Consider the following 12,720-nt stretch of genomic DNA (forward strand, 5'->3'; position numbering starts at 1 on the left):
CTGAGGTAGTCTCAAAACACTTGTCACGTGTCTATCTTCCCCCATCTGAATAAAATAAACTTTTTTTTTCTTTTTTTTTTAAGTCTAGCTCTAACATTGGCAACACTGACACATTGAGCAAACTGGATACACACTTGTAAACTCCAAAGACCAATGCATCTATGAGCATTTGTTTTGTACAGAAGCATGTGCACAGTGTAAATCAGCATACATTCAGCTCTGTCGTGTAATAAATATAAAATGAAAAGTAATTTTAAAAAAACAAACAAAAAAAAAACCAAAAACAAAACAAAAAAAAAACTAGCTGCTTGTCACATTCATTAGAGGTGAGACCAGTCCCTCGACTTGGGGTGTGGGAGGTTGGGGGAGAGGGGGGGTTGTGTGGTTAGGGTCAGGTAGGCCTCTAATTTCCAGAGGAGGCGGTCACACAGGGTGACGGGCCGGTCCTGTAGCTGGTCAGGCTGGATTTGCAGGAGTGCAAGACTGCTTTGAACAAGAGGGGGAGCTGCTCCAGAGGAACATTGACCAGCTTACCTGAAAGCACATACAACTGGTTCAGCTTTCCTTTTGCTAATGGACACAGGCACAGATGATAAAACAGACTTTCTACTGAAGACTGCCAGAATTTTTTGGACAAAAAGAATAGTGACACCAGTGTTGTCCAAACACTAATAACACAAAAATAAAAAGACAGTTTCCTGACCCATGTCTTTCAGCAACTGGTGCCCTGCACTTCCTAGTGAATATCCATCCATCCATTCATTTTCTGAGCCACTTTTCCTCACTAGGGTCGCGGGCGTGCTGGAGCCTATCCCAGCTGTCATCAGGCAAGAGGCGGGGTACACCCTGAACTGGTTGTCAGCCAATCACAGGGCACATAGAAACAAACAACCATTCACACTCACAGTCATGCCTACGGGCAATTTAGAGTCTCCAATTATTGCATGTTTTTGGGATGTGGGAGGAAACCGGAGTGCCCAGAGAAAACCCACGCAGGCACGGGGAGAACATGCAAACTCCACACAGGCGGGACCGGGGATTGAACCCGGGTCCTCAGAACTGCGAGGCTGACGCTCTAACCAGTCGGTCACCGTGCCGTCTTCCTAGTGAACAGAACATCTAAAAAACTAATTGTTTTACTCAAACTGGTCTTACCTGCTATACAGCGGATCTCTGGCAGACACATCATGATCTCAGGGAAGCGTTTGGGCTGGTGCGGATACTTATACTCGGTATAGTCTTGACACACATACCAGTAGCGCTTGTTCAGCTGCTCAAGCTGAGAGATGTTTGACAGTCCTCTGATATCTGCAGAGGTGCAAAAGCATAGGACAATAATGAGGAAGGCAGTATGGATTTAAAATAATAATAATAATAATAATAATAACGTATGCTCTGGTACCCTGGTTTAGGAAGTTGATTGCTTTCATACAAGCATACTCCTCATTACTGATCTTCAACTGGTGGAATTTGCGAAATAGATATATCAGCCTCTCCATCACTTCCATGCCATCCTCACTGAAACTGAGGAATAACACAATTCATTGTAAGGCCTATTTCGGTCTTCTTTTCGACTATTGACAACAAAATGCAACTTATAATGAGCGCATTACTTGAAAGTGCCTAACAGTCATTTTCTTCATCACACAGCTTAGAGGGGAAGCTCCACAAAGTTTAATTCACCCCAAAAAACATCATTGTTCTTATCTTGTTCATCAGAACAACATTGAAATAGCGAGGAGCGGGCACTTTATATCAAACATTCACTCCTAAAAAACCAGGAGTACAAACTGAGACATCAGTGGCGCTGCATATTAAGAGAAAGTGTGTCATGAGGTTAGATAATTCCAGCCTGATTTACACTCACCCAAACCCCCACACATCCTTTTATTCCCAATAGTGAGAGATATAACATCAGATGCCAGACAGATGGTGCTAGCCACAGCTCTGCATTGGGGAGTCCTCCTGTTCATGGACTAGTTCGCTGGCCCCATTCCAATTCTATTTTTCCCAAAGTGATAGGGGGAATTATAAACCATTTTGGAGATACAGAGCTAACAGACTGGAACGTCTGGCTGTCTTTAAGAAGAGTTGTTGCTGTGATATCTACCTTAATTCTCAGGAAAATATTAGTTGGCCATTACAGTATCCTAAAATTTGACATCTGTGATAAAAAAACATAACCCCCCCAAAATACTAGTAGGAGGCAACAACAGGCAGTCGACAGTATAACATGTCAAATGAAGGCAGAGGAACAAGCTATTAGAATGTCTCTCTGTTTACAATGAATACCACACAGTAAAGGTGTTTTTGTTGATGCCCATCACGAAAACCACTCCTTAACAGGGGGTGGGGGTGGTGACGGAATTGTTTTCCCGATCAACAAAAACATTTGTCAAGGGGTGGGGCTGTTGGGACTTTTTGGCCGATCGAAATACATTTGTCAACATGGGGTACGACAGACGACTTTTTAGCCGATGAAAATACACACCCCAATTGCAATGACGTTGTAAAATTTAAATAAAAATAAAATATGATTTGCAAATCCTTTTAAACCTATATTAAATTGAATACACAACAAAGATGTTAATGTTCAAACTGATAAACCTTTTTTTTTTTAAACTTTCACTCATTTTGAATTTGATGCCTGCAACATGTTCCAAAAAAACCTGTGACAGGGGCATGTTTACCACTGAGTTACATGACCTTTCCTTTTAACAATAATCAGTAAGCGTTTGGTAACTGAGGACACTAATTGTTGAAGCTTTGTAGGTGGAATTCTTTTCCATTCTTGCTTGATGTACAACTTCAGTTGCTCAATAGGCCGAGGTCTTCATTTTGCGTTTCATTAATGCATCACACATTTTCAACAGGAGACAGGTCTGGACTGCTGGCAGGCCAGTCGAGTACTCACACTCTTTTACGATGAAGCCACACTTTTGTAACACCTGCAGAATGTGGCTTTCCTTTGTCTTGCTGAAATAAGCAGGGACGTCCCTGAAAAAGCCGTTGCTTGGGTGGCAGCATATGTTGTTCCAAAACCTGTATGTAGCTTTCAGCATTATGGTGCCCCCACAGATGTGCAAGTTACTCATGTGACGGGTACTAACATACCCCCATACAATCACAGATGCTGGCTTTTGAACTTTGCGCTGGTAACAATCTGGGTCCTCTTTCGCCCGGAGGACACAACGTCCATGATTTTCAAAAAACAATTTGAAATGTGGAATGTGAATCTGAATGTGTTTCTGGGTGTTGTAGACATACTGTATGGCTTTCGCCTTGCATGGTAGAGTTTTAACTTACATTTGTAGATGTAGTGACGAACTGTGTTAACTCACAATGCTTTTCTGAAGTGTTCCTGAGCCCATGTGGCAATATCCTTTACATAATAATGCTAGTTTTCAATGTAGTGCCACCCAAAGGCTCGAAGGTCCAGGGCATTCAATGTTGTTTTTCGGCCTTGTCGCTGACGTGCAGAGATTTTTGATGACATTATGGACCGTAGATGATGCAAATCCTTGATTTTCTTGCAATTGTACATTCAGAAACATTGTTCTTAAACTGTTGGGACTATTTGCTCACGCAGTTGGTCACAAAGTGGTGAACCTCGCCCCATCCTTGCTTGTGAAGAAATTAGCCTCTCGGGGAAGCTCCAATTATACCCAATCATAATCAATTTCCAATTAACCGGTTCACCTGTGGAATGTTCAAAACAAGCGTTTTTTTGGGCAATCCTCAACTTTCCCAGTCTTTTGTTGCCCCTGTCCCAGCTATTTTGGAATGTGTTGCAGGCATCAAATTCCAAATGAGAGCATATTTGCCGAAAACCCCCCAATCAGTTTTAATATTAAATATCTTGTCTTTGTTGTGTATTTAATTGAATATAGGTTGAAAAGGATTTTTACATAATTATATTATTTTTTTATTTACCTTTTACACATTCCAACTTCATTGGAATTGGGGTTTGTACATTCAACAACGGGGGACCCACCCAAACCCGTTTGGATGCCCCACTGAGGTGGATGCCCAGGGCCACCGCCCACTATGCCCCCCGCCCACCCTCCACCCCACACATCCCTGCTACCACAAAATGGTTGTCAACAAATTGCAAAACATTTTCATTTGTCAATTTGTATTAAATTTTCAACTTAAAAAGTAAATTATACTTAGCAACTGTAAGGGAGCGCCTGCAGTAATAATAATAATAATCATAAAATCGCTCTGTGTTTGGGTGTACAGTATGACGGCAAAACAGCTAAAAATTTAACTTTTTCAATGAAAGAAGTGCAAATGGAGCATGATTTAGCAAAAATAAGATTTAAAAATCTGGCTTTGGCTTAGCTTCTACCCAAGTTGTTTTGGGTAGTAGTAGGATGGAATTAAAACAAACCCATGGACTGAAAATAAAGGGTTGCTACACTGTAATTTCCACAGCTGCTCACCCCTGCAGCTCGTCATCAGATGGTGTGTACTTGGCTGTGACATTGGCCAGGTCACCAAAGATCTGGGCGCTGTAGATTGTGAGACAGGAGAGCAGGATGAGCTCCTGCCAGGTGGAGCTGAGGAGGCAGGTGTAGTCCTCAATGGAGAGCTCACAAAAGAAAGGCAACTTCTTGATCCATGAGATCTGGCGGAAGAGCAGCTCGTCTGCCAGGCGACACAGCAAGGCAAACAGCTCCACCTGTGTTACCTTGTAGCTTATGTCAAACCCCCCCCCCCCAAAAAAAAAAAGAACAACAATGACAATTTAAAGAGGAGAGGTAGAATTATACATACATTTACTGCCATTGATATAGTTTCATAGTATGTTAAATCATTTCTGGTGAATGACATTTAAAAATTTTGTTACAATTCAAATTCAGGAATGAGAAAGCAGTGGACCTCTGATATTCGCCACGGTTCGGGACGAAGCTTGTTATATTGCAGCCATTTGCTGAAATCATTTAAGTTGTTTTTTTTCCTCATTAATGGACACACAGCACCCCATATTGACAGAAAAATGAAATTGCAGAATTTTTGTTGCAGATTTATTAAAAAAGAAAAACTGAAATATCACACAGCCATACTTATTTAGTAGAAGCACCCTTTTGAGCTAATGCAGCCATGAGTCTTCTTGGAAATGATGCAACAAGTTTTTCACACCTGGATTGGGGGATCCTCTGCCATTCCTCCTTGCCATTCCTCCCGAGTTATTTCAGGTTGGATGGTGAACGTTGGTGGACAGCAATTTTTCAGGTCTCTCCAATGATGCTCAATCGGGTTTAAGTCAGGGCTCTGGCTGGGCCATTCAAGAACAGTCACAGAGTTGTTCTGAAGCCCCTCCATGGTTTTTTTTGGCTGTGTGCTGAGGGTCATTGTCTTGTTGGAAGGTGAACCTTCGGTCCAGTCCGAAGTCCTGAGCACTCTGGAGAAGCTTTTCGTTCAGGATATCCCTGTACTTGGCCGGATTCATCTTTCCGAGTTAAATATGAGTGTCACAGCAAAGGGTCTGAATACTTATGGGTGTGTGATATTTCAGTTTTTCTTTTTTAATAAAGCTGGAAAAATTTCAGCAATTCCGTTTTTTTCTGTCAATATGGGGTGCTGTGTGTACATTAATGAGGAAAAAAATAAACTTTAATTATTTGAGAAAATGGCTGCAATATAGCAAAGAGTGAAAAATTTAAGGGGGTCTGAATACATTCCGTACACACTGTAGTTTTATAACACTATGTATAGATCTAGATTTGGGGTGTGGTTATCAATTGTCTTGGGGTACCACACGGTGGCTACTGCATCGTGTCCAGACTGCTAGACCTTGTTATTACTATTGAACAGGTGCCATTGTTTGCTCACCAGGGGACTTTTTTTTAACCATTTAGTTGGCAGAATATACACTGCGTGTATGTGATACTTTTATTTCCCAAATTCACAACATGAGAACACCTAGCGCAACTCCAAATACAGTGATGCCGTGCGATACGAGTCACATAACTTAAATGATCACTTAAATGATTTGTTTAGTTCAGTTTTAATGCCGAATGTCCTTCCTGAAGCAACACACCCATTTTTATCCATGCTGTTCATCAAAAAAAGAGTTTGTTTGTTTCCATTCTTTTTTTTGTCAAACTAAACTTAAGAGAATAAAGAGGAAAAAAATCATAAAGTGAATTGAATGTTGTGTATTTAAAACAACAACATAGCCTCTGCGAGCATACAATAGAAAATACATAGTCACACAGGCTAACAATTACCATCTATGTGGTGGTGTTGTTACCCTTAAAGCAACGGATATCTGAATAGAAATGGTGCAGCAGGTTAAACATGCAGACAATGTAACAATACTCACAGGCATTTAATCTTTATCCTGCGCAAAGAACAAATACAATTACTGCTGTACTGAGAAGCTGCGAGAGGAGCTGTTCTCCAGTACAGTACATCTGTATATATGTCTTATACTGCCCCCTGTTGGCCAAGACGTGCACACTCGAATGAGCAGCACAATACAGTATGCACTGCAGGAGAAAGTGGGACAAAATCACAAAGACGGTTTAATTACTTTTAATTATGATTAATGATTTTATAAAGTACAATATTACAGGGTGCTATTTTTCTCTTCAAAACTAAGTAATCCCTGGCTATATCGTGTTTCACTTATTGAGGAATCAGTGCACTTCAGATATTTTTTTATTGAACAATGTAGTGCAGTTACTTACCTGCCATCTCTGGTAAAGTTCGCATTATATTGGGTATTTGACCCAAATGTGGCAGCAATGTTTCCCATAAGGACAAATGGCCTCTTTTACTTTGCAGAAAAATAAACCTTACTGAGCAATTTGCACTCACACATTTGGTTAGTCACTTCAGTGAACATTACCAGAATGCCACTGTTCAACTCACAAGCCACTGTTAGAGTTTCATAAAATAAATTCACAAATACCAACCAAGCCCAATGTAAAGCTAATGCACACACTCAACAATATGAACAGGACCAAATGCAAGAAAAGCTTAGCTTGATTTTCTCCAACTACAGTACTGTAGTGAAAAGACCACTGCAAACATATGTGGGAAGCAGCAGGATCTGCCAGCCCTACTTCCCATGATGCTTTGCACTGCCGACATGCTGGGATGGTCACTGTGGAGTAGAGTGCCTAATGCTTAAGGAAGCACTTTTACACCAGTGGTCCCCAACCTCCGTTCCACGGACCAGTACTAGGCCGTGCCTTTTTTTTTTTGTCGACCATGAGACAGGGCACCACCCACCCCATCGATGTTTAGTGTCCAACCAGGACACTCTGTCCCCCCTCCAGCTTCTGACTCACTCGCCACCGCCGCTGTATTTGAAACTAGGTCCTCAGAACTGTGAGGCAGATGTGCTAACCAGTCGCCCACCGTGCTGAATCTATTATACTTGTAAATGTATATAATTAGTACAATAAACATTTGGTCACTACACAGATTTTGTTGATTGCGGGGGTTCTCTGGAACATAACCGCACGATTACTGTACACATTACACACATTTTTTTGTTTTACTTGAACGAATTAATGGCATTTCTATTCATCTCGATGAGGCAAGATGAATTGAGATTTGAGCCACCAGTGTTGAGGAAAAGAGATGGTCTACCCTTCACAGACTTTCCACAAAATGTGTGAATTTGTGGGAATAATTTACCCATGTATCCAATAGAAGATTTCTGAGGTCACACATAGGCCTGACATTTCTTTGTATACACACATAGGCCTGACATTTCTTTGTATATTTGTTTTCAGGCATGTTGGAACCTTCCCCAAACTGTTTCAGTGAAGTTAGGTGCAGAAAATTGATTAAAACTAAGGCACATAAATAATTTCAGGCCTAACTAAGAAGCCTAGTCATGAACCTGTTCCATATAAAGTGCCCTCTGAAAAGTAGCAAACGTTGACTGAGTCAATACTGATTCCTATAATGGAATAAAAACAGAACGTATGTACAGAATATAATGTGATCAAAAAGGAACTATTTCAAGGAGGGGTGCATATGGGTGGACTCACCCATCTTCTATGAGCATTGGGGTGGCCAGGGGGTTCAGGTCCTCTGCCGCCACCAACTGCAGCACTAACGGATGGGACTGTGGGTAAAGGTTGCGGGGCTGCGGGGCTAGCAGGCCAGATTGGGCAGCATAACTGAAGAGGTGCGGTAGCAGCTGGTAGTGTGTTGACATGGAGGTGTTGATGTACTGATCTCTGAGGGCTGCTGTATAGCCATTCATCTCTATGGAGCGACTGTAAAAGGTAAAGTTTCAGTTAATGAAATTAATGAATGAATATTCTACTATACTGAGAAGTCTGTCTTCACCACAAAAATAATATGAAATTCTCAAACTTATATTAATGCTTCATAGTACTGTATTTATTTTTAACCTCATTCTAGAGCAGACATGGAAATCTCCCGGACCACGGGCTGGTAATTTCATCCGGCTCTCTGGATCAATTTCTAGTCAGCATTATATTGGCCTGCACAACAGCATCAGCCAAATGTGCACGTAATTCCATGAGCACCGTCTTATTTGTATGAACTATACAGTGCTCAATGTTGGGGGTGTGGAGATACGACAATCGACCTATCAGGTGTAACCGATAACACTTTTCTGCACGCCATCGACCCCCCCCCCCACCATGGATTGATCCTCACCGGCATAGTGTCTTGTATTGGGAGACAAGAAAACTGACAGCTGGGTTTAAAGCCCAGGCCGCCAGCTCGGCAGCCAGCACCCTCTTTAAGGATTGGAGTGTGAGGTTTCTTAATGTACAACCCCAATTCCAATGAAGTTGGGACGTTGTGTTAAACATAAATAAAAACAGAATACAGTGATTTGCAAATCATGTTCAACCTATATTTAATTTAATACACTACAAAGACAAGACATTTAATGTTTAAACTGATAAAATTTATTATTTTTAGCAAATAATCATTAACTTAGAATTTTATGGCTGCAACACGTTCCAAAAAAGCTGGGACAGGTGGCAATAAAGAGTTGAGGAATGCTCATCAAACACCTGTTTGGAACATCCCACAGGTGAACATCCCACAGGTGAACAAGCTAATTGGGAACAGGTGGGTGCCATGATTGGGTATAAAAGGAGCTTCCCTGAATTGCTGTCAATTGTCATTCACAAGAAAAGTGCGAGTGCGTGATAAAATAGTCAAACCCATGACCTTCGATCCCTCAGGCGGCACTGCATCAAAAACCGACATCAATGTGTCAAGGATATCAGACCACATGGGCTCAGGAACAATTCAGAAAACCAATGGCAGTAAATACAGTTCGGCGCGACATCCGTAAGAGCAACTTGAAACTCTACTATGCAAAGCAAAAGCCATTTATCAACAACACCCAGAAACACCGCCGGCTTCTCTGGGCCCGAGCTCATCTAAGATGGAGTGATGCAAAGTGGAAAAGTGTTCTGTGGTCCAACAAGTCCACATATAAAATTGTTTTTGGAAATTGTGGACATCGTGTTCTCTGGGTCAAAGAGGAAAAGAACCATCTGCACTGTTATGGACGCAAAGTTCAAAAGCCAGCATCTGTGATGGTACGGGGCTGTGTTAGTGCCAATGGCATGGGTAACTTGCACATCTGTGAAGGCACCATTAATGCTAAAAGGTATATATAGGTTTTGGAGAAACATATGCTGCCATCCAAGCAACGTCTTTTTCATGGACGCCCCTGCTTATTTCAGTGAGACAATGCCAAATCACATTCTGCACGTGCTACAACACCATGGCTTCGTAGTAAAAGAGTGCAGGTACTAGACTGGCCTGCCTGCAGTCCAGACCTGTCTCCCATTGAAAATCTGTGGCGCATTATGAAGCGTAAAATACGACGATGGCGACCCCGGACTGTTGAACAGCTGAAGCTGTACATTAAGGAAGAACGGGAAAGAATTCCACCTACAAAGGTTCAACAATTAGTGTTCTCAGGTCCCAAACGTTTATTGAATGTTGTTAAAAGAAAATGTGATGTAACACAGTGGTAAACATGACCCTGTTCCAGCTTGTTTGGAACGTGTTGCAGCCATAAAATTCTAAGTTAATGATTATTTGCTAAAAACAATAAAGTTTATCAGTTTGAACATTCAATATCTTGTCTTTGTAGTGTATTAAATATAGGTTGAACATGATTTGTAAATCATTGTATTCTGTTTTATGTTTAACACAACTGCAGAGCTTAGCTTGCTCTCGTTACATTGGTACCAGTTCCAAAGGAGACATATGGCCATATGCTCCGGTCATGCATTTTAGGTACTACTAACTGTTACTGCAAATTTTGGAAGCTCTGTTTGTTGTCGATTGAATGAAGATGCATTGCTGAAGAAATCATGGTTATGTCAGCGCAAATCTGACTGCAAAAAGTTGAAGTGAACGTGACTGGTGAACGATGACGCCGAAAAGTATGCCGACGGACCTCTTATTTGATCAGAGGCAATGACGTTGCCAGGAATACTTTTTAGATTTTTATAGGGTGACTTTTTATTAACGTTATCTACGTTACGTTGGTGTTTATTATAATTTTGACAATGATGAAAATGCTCTTCGTGTTTGTTACAGCACAAATCTGACTGCAAAAAGTGTTTTCGCCGTTGAAAATCACACCTTTACAGGATTCGGACAGTAGAAAACTACATGGTCATCATTCAATATTATTATATTCAATATTATTTTCTGTGAATTTTGTAGTTAATCTGACGATGTGCTTGCTGTCTTTGTGACCCGGAAAATGAGATGGCTGGAGAGCACTCAGCCATTGTTTGTTGTTTAAAGGTATCTAACTTAGTTAGCTCAGCGGAACTACATAGAAAAACTCAAAATCACTAGATGATCGCAATTTTGCTGGCCATCATATACTAAATAACTTATTGACTATTTATGGTGTTGTAGGCAAAGTATTTTGGTGAAAATATCAATAATTGTCTCAAGGAGCAGCCGCCACCGACATCCCCATAAACTTGTTCCGTCGCAGTTTGCTAATCTTCCAGGGCACCACATGTAATCAACAGTACAAATAATAGATTAGTACATTACATAGCACATTAATACAGTAGTTACATATGATTCATTGATACAGTAGTTACTCAAAATACATGCTACAGGGTCGAACATGTTAACAACATTAACACAAAAGACACCAATGAATAATTTGATAAGATATGAATAAAATTTTGTTAAAACAAAAAAAATATTTTAATCCGCAAACCAAATAGCAGGCAATTCAAACTCGCAGCCCAGGGGCCGCCACATCATTTTATGTGGCCGGCGAAAGCAAATCATTTGCCTCAAATTCCATGATTCTTGATAAAATCTGTACCAAAATTTCACATTGTAATATGTAATAAATAAGAACGTTAAGATATTGCAATTTTTTTGTTTTATTTTGTTACCAAACCCCTTTTTACAGTAACTTAAACATTAATTGAACAAACTATTATTCTTGACTTCTGATTTGAAAATTAGTTATCCATCATTTTGTTATGTATACATAATACATTGATCAGGCAATTAAACATTTTTATGGTTTCATGGTCATAACAGCCCTCTGAGGAAAACCGTACCAACAATGTGGCCCGTTGCCTTATTGCTGCTTTTTGTCTTATTGATGTTTTACTTGCATTTTAAGCCATACTTTGTAAGGTGACCTTGGGTGAAATGAAAAGTGCCTCTAAATAAAATGAAATATTATTATTATTATTATCCATCCATCCATCCATCCATTTTCTGTACCGCTCACCCTCACAAGGGTCGCAGGCGTGCTGGAGCCCATCCCAACTATCTTTGGGTACACCCTGAACTGGTCGCCAGCCAATCGCAGGGCTCATAGAAACAAACAACCATTTGCACTCACATTCACACCTACGGTCAATTTAGAGTCTTCGGGCAACCTACCACGCATGTATTTGAGATGTGGGAGGAAACCGCAGTACCCGGAGAAAACCCACGCAGGCACGTGCAGAACATTGTGAGGCAGATGTGCTAACTAGTCGGCCACCGTGCCGCCTTGACTATATATATATTTTTTTAGTTTTATGAATATATTTTTAAACATAACTGCTCATGTTTACATGTTTAAAGTGCCTTTCAGAGCATCTTATTAAGAAACTGAGTATGAGCATAATGCATGTACAAAAATATATACCTTGTCCCTGAGCTCTTCTTTTTTTAGGAAAGTACAACATAAATGTTTTTTTTTTTACTAAATGAAGGCTACAAACCAAAGCAACTGTAACTGTTAACAGTTTGAATTATTATGCTATAAACATTTTACTACATGTCCGCGACCCACCAAAAATGTCTCCGTGACCCACCAGTTGAGAATCACTGTTGAGAGAGAAGGGTGATTGAACACAAATACTTACACGGGTACTGTAGTTGCTGTTCAAAAATTGTTGGTGACTCGAATTGGCATTCAAGTCCACAGAAAAAAAATTATGCCGAATCAGAATTTTGGGATTTGAATCACAACGAATCAAAGAATAACCACTTACCAGTACTTATTATACCGGTATTTGGACAAGAGCTGCAAATGATGCCACGGCGCATTTACTTTCAAAAATACTTATATTTACATACACACATCTACATGTGTCTCTCTCTCTCTCTCTATAAATATTATATATATCTTTATAAGAGATAGATATAGATCGTGGTAAAGAGTAAGCCTTTTTAAACTAAAATGAAAACTTTTCCAGAGGGAGAAGCGGC

The 12,720-nt window shown here is 40.4% G+C and overlaps 1 protein-coding gene across 2 annotated transcripts in view; it reads right to left on the reverse strand.

Annotated features, from left to right (window-relative positions):
- Nucleotides 1-312: 312 nt before the first annotated feature.
- The window catches only part of nr6a1a (nuclear receptor subfamily 6, group A, member 1a), a 186,510-nt gene continuing 174,102 nt past the window's right edge, over nucleotides 313-12,720 (reverse strand). For both annotated transcript variants that reach the window (XM_061673103.1, XM_061673104.1), the window contains 5 exons: nucleotides 8,016-8,246; nucleotides 4,446-4,700; nucleotides 1,403-1,524; nucleotides 1,156-1,308; nucleotides 313-534 (listed from right to left, as the gene is read on the reverse strand). In XM_061673103.1, coding sequence (XP_061529087.1) covers nucleotides 404-534; nucleotides 1,156-1,308; nucleotides 1,403-1,524; nucleotides 4,446-4,700; nucleotides 8,016-8,246 — 892 coding nt within the window. In that variant the 3' untranslated portion in view covers nucleotides 313-403. The remainder of the gene's footprint in view (nucleotides 535-1,155; nucleotides 1,309-1,402; nucleotides 1,525-4,445; nucleotides 4,701-8,015; nucleotides 8,247-12,720) is intronic.

Source organism: Phycodurus eques, chromosome 3, assembly GCF_024500275.1.
Source record: "Phycodurus eques isolate BA_2022a chromosome 3, UOR_Pequ_1.1, whole genome shotgun sequence".
Lineage (NCBI taxonomy): Eukaryota > Metazoa > Chordata > Actinopteri > Syngnathiformes > Syngnathidae > Phycodurus > Phycodurus eques.